Source organism: Manacus vitellinus, unplaced genomic scaffold, assembly GCF_001715985.3.
Source record: "Manacus vitellinus isolate BGI_N305 unplaced genomic scaffold, ASM171598v3 scaffold_5_pilon, whole genome shotgun sequence".
Classification (NCBI taxonomy): domain Eukaryota; kingdom Metazoa; phylum Chordata; class Aves; order Passeriformes; family Pipridae; genus Manacus; species Manacus vitellinus.
The window spans coordinates 32327879-32340138 of record NW_021940682.1 but is presented as its reverse complement, the minus strand read 5'-3'; the positions used below and the strand labels follow the sequence as shown (position 1 = coordinate 32340138).

Genomic DNA, 12260 nt, shown 5'->3' with positions numbered 1-12260 from the left:
AATGTTTGTTTGTTCTAATCTAAAATGTCATTATATAAATATGGTGATTGTATGAACCTCTTTGCTATGTGCCAAAAAGAGCCGCCCATAGACCGGAAACATTACTCGGCAGGAAAAGAATGTGCATGGGTACAGTGAGGAGAAAAGTGAGACTGCAGGAACATGTACATGGAAAGTAGGGGAGAAGAAAGCAAACACCTGGGGCTGGAGGAAGGGAACACCAAAAAGCAAAAGTGAGGGGCTACATCCAGCCCTTCAGAAGAGAAGGCAGCCTTGCTTCAGAGCTTGTGCTGTTCTACCGTACATCGTGGAATTGCTAAAATGCTGCTGAACCAAAGCAAGGATGATCATATGTTGAAACTCATATGATATAGCTGCCTTTCCCTTAACGCGAGAGTGCAGAGGACACGACTGTAGTGGAGTTAGGCAAGGGCTCTGGCTCCTTCACCCAGTCGGTGTCTTCTGACACCTGACAAAGAACTTCGTTTGTGCTGTACCTGTCTACCTGCATTTTCGTGTGTGTATTGCCGGAAATACCCAGTCCGGTTGTGGAGAGGTACCTTGGAGGGGCGGAGCGTTTCTGCCCATCGCTGGGCTGCTGGGCAGAGCTGGGTGGTGTACTGGGGGAGGGAGTGGCCGTACCCACAGCCGAACAGACGGACACAGCCGCACAGACGGACGGACACCACCCACCACACCCACACCGTCCCCGCTGCGTTCCGGGGGCGCGGTGCCGGCGCTGGCCCCGCGCAGGGCGGCGGAGCCGCGCGGGAGGGCGGGCCACCGGAAGGGCGAGCCCACGTGTCCGCGGGCGGGGGCGGCGGCCCGGCCGGTTCCGCTGGCGGCCGCCGGGCACCCTCAGCCATGGGGTTGGCTGCCGGCGCAGGGCGGCTGGCGCGGGGCTGCTGGTGAACCTGCCGCCTCCATCTGCATCGTCTTCCTGAACAAGTGGCTGTACGTGCGGCTGGGCTTCCCCAACCTCAGCCTCACCCTGGTCCACTTCGCCATTACCTGGCTCGGCCTCTACCTGTGCCAGGCGCTCGGCGCCTTCTCCCCAAGAGCCTCCAGCCCGCGCAGGTGATGCCGCTGGCCCTCAGCTTCTGCGGCTTCGTCGTCTTCACCAACCTCTCCCTGCAGAGCAACACCATCGGCACCTACCAGCTGGCCAAGGCCATGACCACGCCGGTCATCGTGGTCATCCAGAGCGTGGCTTACGGCAAGACCTTCCCCCTGCGGATCAAGCTGACCCTGGTGAGGAGGCAGCGGGGCTGAGGGGAGCGGGGAGGGGCGACGCCGAGGGCAACAACCCCGCCTAAAGCCCCCCTCTCCACCTCCGCAGGTCCCCATCACGCTGGGCGTCTTCCTCAACTCCTACTACGACGTGAAGTTCAATGTCCTGGGGATAGCATTCGCCACCTTGGGCGTCCTGGTGACCTCCCTCTACCAAGTGGTGGGTATTGGCGGGGGTGGGGAGCGTTGTGGTGGTTGGTCTTCACGACACGGCCCCTTGTTTTGATCGCCATTCAGTAGCATCCAGCCTTCCAAGAAACCCTCCGTGCTCCGTGTTTTGTTTTTAAAAAACCCACCAAATTTTGATAGTCCATCATAACCCCTGATAAATTGACGAATTGATCATCCTTGCTGCTAAAAATTGGGGTCATCTTTAACGTGAGTGTATTTTCAAGGGGTGAAAAGCGGTAAAACTCCTTTTTTTCTAGAGAACTGATGTTCTTGCTGAAGTAAGTGTCTTGCATTTGAGCCTTTCCCTAGAAAGGACGTTTTCCAGTCCTTCAGTTAATCCCGTGGTTTACTTGAGCTATTTACATTTTGTCAGCATCCTTTTTCAATTTCGACTATACATAATCTCAGGTGTTTTTGTAGAGGGTGAATTAATACATATGCACGATATACACACAATACAACCTTTCTGGATGATTATGGTTGAAAAAATAGATATGTCCAAGGACTGTCTTAGCCCTTTCTGCTTTAACATTTACTAATATCTCAACCAGCTCATTACTGGCCACGACTGTAAAAGTCTCCCAAATGAGCATCCTCTGTTACGTTGATGTGATAGTCATCCATTTAAGTGTGAATTTCTTTGCAACAGGTATACTGTACCTCCTAAAGAAGCGAGGCTCTTTGATCTGTAGTGTGTAAGATGATAAATAATGGTCTGGTCTCTTGTCCTGTTTTGGGGCAGGAGGAGGAGAGACATGCTATATAATAATTTTAAGTGATGGTGTGTGTACTGGAGAAATGATAGTACTTGGGTGAAATTATTCTGTAATGTTAAAAAAAAAACCTTAGCAAATTCATATGCTGGAATTCATGTTACCAGTTAATGTGATTTATGAAGTATTAAACATCATTCTTAAGCATGATATAAAGTCGCATCTTTTTGGCTGTAACATCTATCTTCATAGCCATAGATAAATAATACTTCTTAAAGCATGCTACCTTGAAAATTGAAGTTACAAGTTAGAGTCAATTATAATCAATATTGAAATGAAATCCATTAAATTTGGAATAAACTGGCAAAAGAAAGACGAATGTTTACTGATTTTGTTAGCTTGTATGTGGAAGAAAATAAGCAGAAAGATGCACAAGCAGATCTCTGCCTTGGCAAAGGTACTCAGCTCCATCACAGACAGGATCTGGAATTTGTGTTGAACATAAAAGGGAGCTGGCATTTTCTTTCTAGTTCTGCTACTTTTTTGTTCTTCCTCAGGTGCAATACTTTACCCCCAGGCAATGGGAAAAGGGAGGTTTAGGCACTCAGGACTTTTTCACTGTCCCTGCATACTATTTTCTCCTCTTTTGTGCTTGCAAGAGACAAACACACAGGGCCCCCAGTTAGGTGAAGGTAGTGCTCAACAATCTGTTTATGTAATATTGTCCACGTGAGATTCCCTCTGTGTTAGTAGCCAGTTTCCTTTTGCTCAGGTTTTCAGTTTGTGGGGTTTTTTTCTCATGTTTAACAGTTTTCTCTTTTGGTTTTAGTGGGTAGGTGCTAAGCAGCACGAGTTGCAGGTAAACTCTATGCAGTTGCTGTACTATCAGGCACCAATGTCCTCAGCTATGTTGTTGTTCATCATACCCTTCTTTGAACCAGTCTTCGGAGAAGGGGGAATATTTGGGCCCTGGACGCTTTCTGCTGTGGTAAGGCTTTTATTGACTTCATTTAAATAATTATCACTGATGTAGTAAAACTTGATAGTAAGATATATTTCTGTGTGAAACAGATTTTTGTACAGCCATTGGCTATGGTGAGATGAGAGGGGCATGTGCAGGAGAAAAGCCCTTTGTTGAGTCTGCCCCACTTCCTCTGAGAGGAGCGAGTCTGTCAATTTATTTATGTCCTTAATTCTTGTTTCTGTTTAGAGGGCATCTGAACAACAGGAAAATCTGTGAAAATCCACAAGCTTCCCCTAATGTATTAAATTAAAAATAATGTAAGTGCTCTAGTTCCAGCTCTTACTGTCCACTCAGAGAAAGAGATAAGCGTGCTCGCTTTTGACATTCTCAACTCTTCTTCTGCGGAAGGATGTCAATATTGGTTGTTCGCTAGAATTAATAGTTTATTTTCACCAAGAAGACTATAATTTCTCTCTGTATCCTGTCCAAAAAAGAGGCAGTGGCATATTCTTACCAATGCTGATCATGCTTCTCAGTGGTGGGTCATTTCTTGTAGCATTGCAGCTTATGAATGGGTTAGCAAGTATTCACAATAATAAAACCAGACATTTTCCTTAAATAGTTTTCATTGTCACCATAAATAAGACTTTGTCTCAAAGGTAAAGAACGCAGCCTCAGTGTGCATGAGCAGCTAGATTTTCCAAATCACTCTTAAATGTTCACCAAGGGTAAAGGAGAAAAGGACTTGTAGGTCTCTCAGTGTATATTTATGGAGATCATACCCTGAGCTGCTTATACAGATCACCAGTGTATGTACTGATTTGAAGCCGTTTCTATTTTTGTTCTTCGTATGTTTTTCTTGCCTGATACTTTGCATTTGAAAGTAAATGAAACTAAATAAATAACCTGGGATATATCTACAAAAGCGGGTCAGATTACTGACTGTGTCCATTAATCCACAGATAATGGTACTGCTGTCTGGAATAATAGCCTTTATGGTAAACTTGTCCATTTACTGGATCATTGGAAATACGTCACCAGTCACGTATCCTTTGTAACATTAGTCATTTCTCCTGTTTCCAGATGAATTGTGTTGGAATTCATTTGGGCTGATTTATTGTGGCAAAATTGTTTGTAACCTGCCTGCTTTATCTTAAATGATGAAGCTGGAAAAGCATGCTCATGTTTTAGTGTATTTTGTTTCTTTGTTCGGGATTTGTATAGGTAATGGTGGTTCTCTTGCTGACCTTCATACCTGCAAAGAATATTAATCCACACTTTGGCTACTTTGAGGAAGTGTTGGCATGCAAATCAGTTTGAAGTGTACGATGGGTGAAAGGCTTTAGGTGGAGGTTAATACTCACAGGCTGCAGAGATGCAAGAAAATTGCATGAGTTGGAGTCAGCGTGGCCATACCATTGTGTGCTTTGGGTGTAACTAATGAAATTTCCAAGTGTTTCTTTTTACAAAAAATAATACTGGTATTTGCTGTTATCCTTAATGGATGTCTAGGTATAACATGTTTGGACACTTCAAGTTCTGCATCACCCTTCTGGGAGGGTGCCTCTTATTTAAGGATCCACTATCTGTTAACCAAGGCCTTGGGATTCTGTGCACATTGTTCGGCATTTTAGCCTACACACATTTCAAGCTTAGTGAGCAGGAAAGCAGTAAGAGTAAATTGGTCCAGCGTCCATAAAGCAAGAGTTTCTGAATACTGTTGTGAAGGAAAACAAGGATTTAAATATGCATTGATTCTAGAATGCACGAAATTGCCTCAATTATTTAGATCTATGGTTTTAGTTTAATTACCAGGATTGTTATTCTGTAACTAAACCAAAAGAACTGAATTATGTAGAATGCTGGGGGTTTGCCATCTCAGTCCATCCTATCATTTTCATTAAATTAAAACAGTAACTTAAAAGAGAAAAAGGCATACTTCAAATTGCTGTGGAAATTGTTCTGAAGTAATTATATTTTTTGCATACCAAATGAGATCATGATGGCTACTGTTATAATACAGAAAGAGAGAAAGAAAAGGAATCCTGTCTCTGTGATCATGCCATTATTGCTGTCATGAAGAAAAACTTGGAGGCACTTTTATGCAGATGTTCTGGTATGTAGTAATGCTTTCTCCTTTTTGTCTGGTAAACAATGAGGAGGAAAACATACTTTGTCCAGTTGTTTTAAAAAAGGCCACCAGAGTCATTCCTATTTCTTGTGTGCTTTCTTATCTATGTTTGGCTTCAACACAGGGATAGATTTTTTGGCTGAAAAAAGTAGATAAAATTACAGGTGGAAGGAGACTAGAGGTGAGAGTGGAAAACTTGAAGCCATAGGCCAAGCTATAGAAAAATAGGAAATCAGATCTAAACAGTTCATCTTAATTTTTTCTTTTAGTCTATCAGGACATTCATGAAGTAATTAATGTTTTGGAAAATTTTGTTACTGCATTATAATTTTCTCTGTGCCAAAACCAAGACTTTACATGAGATCTTGTAAATAATTGTGATCCTAATAAAATCTCTGGTTTTGTGGTAATAACCAATTATTTTGCAGCCCTTGCACACAGACACCCATGCTAAAAAATACTTTGGAGAAATCTTCAGAAAGGTCATTGTCTTTAATGGGCGTGAAGATTGCCCATTTCTCTGTCCTGCCTTCAGCCCCACCTCCTTCACTCCCACATCTTTCCCCAAGAGTTACCTTGGGTAGGATCTGCAGGTTTGTCTGCTGCCACTGTTTTAGGGGAGAGGCACAGGAGGGCTGTCTGGGCAGAGCTGGTTAAGGCAGCGTTTCCTCAACAGACAGTCCTGGGAAACCTATCACAGTGACTGAAGAGCGCGAGGTGGGACCTACTTCTCTAATTCAGAAATGCTTTGAAAATTATTTTCTGACAGTATCAGGCACTGATTTTGACAATGTGGACGGAAGAACCGGAGCGCTGTTCTAGTTAAAAAAAGGAAAGAAAAAATAACTGCTTTCAGTAAATCTGGTGAGAACATATGTTTGCTAGATTTGCAGGGTTAGAATGTAATTGCAGTATCTTAATCCTTACTTGTTGGAGTTTGTTTTATCTTCATCTACCTCTAGGAGATTTAAAGAGGGGAATTATGTGAACAAAACCAAGTATTTAAGTTTTGCAGCCACCAGCAGAAATAATATTTAGTTCCTCTAAGTTTTATACAATAGAGATCAGAAGTCTTTATGTAGGAAATAATTCAGCTTTTCTCAAGCTTGTAAATTATTTATTCTGTTCTTGATTTAAGAAAAAGCTATTTCTCTGTATAACCTAAGTTTACACCATAATACTCTATATCATTTCAGAGTTAGAAATACCTGAATAATTTTACATCTTTACCAACTGTTTCTTGGACATTGTACTGGTCCAAGGATAATTTTTTTATACATTTTTATAAATTTGTATAATTAGTTTAAAAATACAGCCTGGACTACTGAAAGATGCATTCAGGCAGTCAAGCTCTGGATGCATATCCTTCAGTATGTACACTGAGAAAGCTATTTGCATTAATTTGTGCTGTGCACAAGTTCTTCTGAGATGTAGATAGACTGCCAAAACACAGTTAGAAAACAACTGAATTAGATGCCTGTTTGACAAATATTTGAGATCAGACTGATGTAAAATGGTAGAATGAACAAAACAGCCATGCCTGGAAATACAAAAGACTCCTTAAGAAGAGGAGCAGATCTGCAAGAGAAAATTAACAGTATCATTAAAAAAGTACATTATAAATAGAATCTGATGTTGGAATGTGGGGGGGGTGGGGCTTAAGTGACGTGATTTTTTTCATACCTTCAAGATCTCTCCTTTGAGATTTCCCTGTTGTATCTAATAAATAAAGTATCTTGAACTTTGTCATATGGTTCGAAATATTAAATCCAGGAGGCTTGTGTAATTGTGAGATAAATGGATCTTTGTATGTATTGTTTCTTTGGATATATGTGGGGTGGGAATAAATTTTGATCAGTTTACTGATACCTGCTTATTGCAGGAGAAAGAAGTTGTTCTTGTCTTTTTTCATCTTCAAATTGCATACACTTTGGAGGTCTAGGTGTCTAAGACAAAATGGTGCCACATGGATTTCCATCTGTGTGAATATTTCATGAAGTTCGTGGCACAAATGAGGGAAATTTTAAATCCTGAGGTAAAAACTGGAATCTTATAAAAATCACTGATACTTACACGGTGGGAAACTTGCTTTTTCTAGTTTTTACTACATCAATTGAATGTGTTTTCCTGTTAATTATATGTATTTCAATCAGTTTTGACTTTCCTGAAAGAGAAATCAGAGGCTTGTAATCTTTAGCAATATGTAGTCATCACCCTGTGTATGCTGTTATAATTGGAGCCATACCATACAAACCCTCTTGTTTGCTTTCTGATTTTCATTTTTCATACTCTATGTCACTAAACTGTGGTAGCAGGATGGGCCTTGCTCCTTTGCCATCCAGTGCTTTGTTGTTTATATTATCATTCTTTATTTTAAAAAGCTACCACTGATGATGTTCCAGTGGAAATGCTGGTGTAGATACCAAGGTGGCATTTAAAACTGAGAGCGTATGTAGATGATTCTGTTTAAAATCTGAGCAGCTGGTGGTAAGTTATCTTTGCTAGCCTTGTCCCCAAAAACTCTTTAAAACAACATACACAAGGTTTTCCCATTTTTCTCAAAGGAATAGGAAGTATGCCTTCACTTAAAAGATACTCAGTTCAAAGCTTTGTGTTACCTTTAACTTTGGTAACTCAGCACGTGTTTGACAGATTTTTCATCTGTTTCTGTATGACTTGCTAAGTTCTTGCAGGTTCTGTGTCCGTGCAGGGCACTGTGCCAGGGAAGTTTTCCTGTCGATGCGTGAACAGTCACTCTCTCAGGCTTGAGTCTGAAGTAAAGTGGTTTGCTGCTGTTACACGTATGAAAAGGTTTGTCTTGCAGGAAGTCTACCTTCGAGACAGAACTGCAATTCAGCAGGACTGTATCCTCTCTCTGTCTCATTTCATGAAATGAATGCCCAGCGATGGCCTAGGGCTAAAGCAACATTAAAGCCTTGTTTGGACTATGCAGAGTTTTTTATTAAACTCTTTTTAAAATGTTAGTCGTAGTGAATGCTGGTCAAATAGTAAGGTAAAAGTCTCCTTTTTATAATGTTTTATTATATAAGAGTTTCCGAAGAGTGTTCTATAACATTTTGGAGTACAGCTAACCCATGTCTAGTTTGTCACATCTTCTGCAAAATCTGTCAAAAGATCATGATGGCTTTTGTAATTGGCTGTATATATTTATATAGTTGGGCTGCTTAGGAGGGCCTGCTCTTGAGCAATATTGTGCTACTGAACACTGGCACACTGCTAAGGTATTTAGCAGTGACTTAAAAGCTGACCTGAAATTCACCAACCTACTTCAGAAAGTAATAAGAAGGCTCACTCTGATAGGTGAGAGAGCTTTCTGTCTTCCTGGATTTTATGTTCCTGCTTTTAATAACAGACTGCAGGTTAAGGGAATTTGGAGAGCAGATCTTAGTGTCCCTCAATTCACCTTTCATATTAAGATTTTTCTCCCAAGATGTCTGTTTTGCTCCCAGTTGTGTCTTAACTAGTTTTTAAAAGAAGAAGAGTTTGGATTAAAGACTTGTAGGTGTTTGCTTGTGTTATTGCGGTTTTTTCCTCTTAAAATTTTATTTTAGCCTTCAAAACCCAACTTCCCCATTTAATAAGAAAAAAAATAATTTTTAATAAATTAAAGGCAACTATATAGAGTGAAGATATGTTTTGTTTTGCAAAAGAATTTCATTCTTCTAACTTTAAAGATGCAGCTCTTTGTTTTTCTACTATTACAATCAGGCAGATGCAAAGAAGCACCATCTTTCTGCTCCATACAAATTCCCTCTATTTCTGTGTGTGCTCTCTCTCTGATCGCAGTCTCGGATTTCCATTTGACAGCGCAGTTGCTGCAAAGGTGATTGGGATGTCAGCTGCATAGGGTTAAGAACATGAAGGAAAAAAATCTATCAGCAGGAGCTGATATAATCTTGGATAAACAAGATAAACCAAATAAATCTGTGTTAAGCACTGGGGACGGGTGTGTGTTTGTGTCCAGGCAGGTATTGCAAAAGAATGCAAAGCTGAGTTGTTTGAATTCTTGTTGTGCTGTAGTAGTTGACACATTTAGTATAAAATAGATTTTAATAATATAAAAATTGAAAATATAAATGCCATGCAAAAAAAAAAAAGTTGGATTCAGACAGTCTTTGCCAGGCTTGTCCCACAGCTATGGTTAACCTTCCTGAGAGAAGGGAGCTATTGTTCCACCTCCCCTGGCCCAGTGATGCTGGGCTTAGTAAAGGAGGGCTTGTGTTTCTGAAAGCTGGTTTGCTTTTCTTCAGCTGTATCAGTTGGTCCAATGAAAACATATCATCTCTCCCTATGGAGCTTGTCTGGCTAAAGTTAATGTTCCTGCTTTCATCTGACTGACTTAGATCGTTCTCCTGTCTTCCTTGAGCAAGAAGACCTGAGAGTTCCAATGGACCTAATGATTCTATTCTATGACCCTGGGGAGTACAATGTACTCCATCGCCTCATGTAGCAGTCAGCCCTGGTGTGAGGGATCCAGTCCAGCCCAAAGGGGCATAGTTACAACCTGCAGCACAACAAGGACTAAAGAAAGGGGAAATGTGATCCCTTTTTTTTGTTTTAGTTGCAAGGCAGTTTCTAATACTTTCCCATTTTAGTTTTTGTCATTTCCTTTAGTTAGTGCATAAGAAATCTCCCTTTCCTGTTTCAGTCTGCCCTTTATAATTAGGGAATTCTAGAATTGAGACAGAAATTGTATTAGTGCTTATATAAATATGTTGACCTAACCAGTGTTGCTGGTTTTTACCTAGGGAGCCTTGCCTACCTTCCACTCCAGAAAAAATTAATTGCTTAAAATACAGGAATCAGGTTAACGTGGATTAAGAGGTAATTTGCCAGATCAGGAGTTGCATTTGCCTTCGCAGCTGCACTAGCTCAGTACCTAGCAGGCACAATATGCTGCCTTTATAATGGAAAGGCAGGAACAGACATGGGTAGATTAAACATAATATAATGGAAGTAAATTATGTATTTAGAAGCAAGTACTGGGAACGATCCAAAGGTTGCTTAAGGATTGACATTGCAAAGATAATTTTCTAATCTGTTTGTGGCTTCACTGGAACATTAATACAAACCATACATTTGAAGACACATGATTATATTTAAGGAGCTCCAAGAAGTCTAGCACGGCTGTGTGGGTAACTAGCACATACAGGATGCATATGCAGGCTAGTAGTGTGTCAGAAAAGAGCAGGATTATTTTTAGAACCACAGGCGGCTGTGTCTCATCCAGGAAGTGCAGGGAGGAGATCTCTGGTTGAAACACAGCATAAGAATGTAATTTTTAATGACCTTGGCACAGAAAACTGTTGCATTTTTTTACTTTCTTACAAAGCAGAGGCTGAAAAGCAAACTTGTTTAAAGGAGATGTGTTGTGATTGGGTGAAGCACATGGAGTAATCATGGATATTGGGACCATAGAATAGAGGTGGTTGTGATTAAAGAAAAAAGTGAGACAATGAGTTAAGAAACAACTGAGAAGAGTATACAGCACACAGACCTTATATTTTAAAACTTCCCTAGATGTATAAGTTTAGATGCTTAACTGCACGATAAGGCAGCTGAATATAGCAGGGCCAGATTTGTCAGTGTGAACTTCTTCCCTTTCATTAGTACTTAATAGAGAATGGCATTGGCTCAGCATTTCCAGAAATGAAGCTGCATAGTTGACAAGTTTGACTTTTTTTTTTTCTTCAACTAAATTTGGTATGCTATTCAACAAAGAAACAGTCCTTGTTCTGCTTCCTTACTCTGCCCAGAATGTTTTTGATTCTCCTTACTTTCTGGGGGAAAAGAAAACATTTGCACGCTTTTATTTTCTGTTACAGAACTAATGAGTGACTGAAGGGGTTTTGTTTTACAATACACCAAAGTTGCATATTAAATACTTTGATTAAGATCATGTAATTTATCTACATGTGTGCATGTTGATTCCATTCAGGTTTCTGTCTTCGAGCTGAGTGGAAAAAGCCTCTCCAGCTCCTATTATATTAACTGTTGTGAAATTGAGTGCTTTTCTCCAAGGAGTTGAAAGCAATGTTAGGGTCTTCTGGGATCAAAAATGGTTTACTTATTAAGTGCATTTCTTGTGCTGGTTAGTCAGAAACTGTATTCCTACTTGTTAATCCAGTTGAGAGAAGAAACTGATAGTGGTGGTCATACACCCTTCAGGCAATTATGATACCTTTCTGAAAACACATGATCTCACTTTTCTGAGTGGTGAAGTGGTTCTTCTGATCAGGACTGACAATAACCAGTGCAGTTTGCATCAGACTTTGTTGTATAGGTAGAAAAAACAGAGGGATAGAGATGTAGTAGGTTTGTTTCCCAAACAAAGCCCAAGCAAAGGTTTCCCAAAAAGGCTGTTTGAATTCATGGATAGCTATGTCTCTATCGGGGGGGGGACGACACATGTAAACCTTTATTCTGTACCCCTAAACCTACAATCTCATGAGGTCCAGCTGACAGCAGTGGGAATGGACACATGGGAGGCTGGCACTGAGCTGGGATTACTGAGCACCCCCACCAAGCTGGTTTTCTAGAACTACATGCAATGTTACAGAACCAGCTGTACTTGGGTGTCATTCAAACCTCATCTTGGATGCCAAAGACAGAAATTAAAATTCAGAAACTTTGGGAAACTAGCAGATTTAGTGAAAGACATGCTCTTAGCACATATTATATGAGATGACAGTGTCAGTGGAATGTCACATTCCTGCCTCTGATCTGTCTGAACTGTGAGAGTCATATGACCCTCTGCTGGACAGAATAGCCACAACTGGCTATAGAGCAAGTCGATGCCTTCCTGTTGACGAAAACAGGCAAGTTTTCGTGCTGGGACAACGGAGAATAGTGACACCGCACGGAACGGGACTGAGGGAAGCAGAGCAGGGCGGGAGGCGCCTCTTTCAATAGTCCCCATGTGACGTCCACACACCCAGCGTCAGAAGGCAGGTTTTGAAGAAGAAGGTTT

At 41.0% G+C, this 12260-nt stretch overlaps 1 protein-coding gene across 1 annotated transcript; it reads left to right on the top strand.

Moving 5' to 3' along the window:
• Positions 1–51: 51 nt before the first annotated feature.
• On the top strand, positions 52–7016 carry SLC35E3 (solute carrier family 35 member E3). Its single transcript, XM_029963512.1, is given in 7 exon segments — positions 52–129; positions 542–1049; positions 1052–1251; positions 1340–1450; positions 3004–3162; positions 4101–4183; positions 4651–7016. Coding segments are annotated over 7 exon segments (1326 nt in total). The 3' UTR covers positions 4838–7016.
• Positions 7017–12260: the final 5244 nt, after the last annotated feature.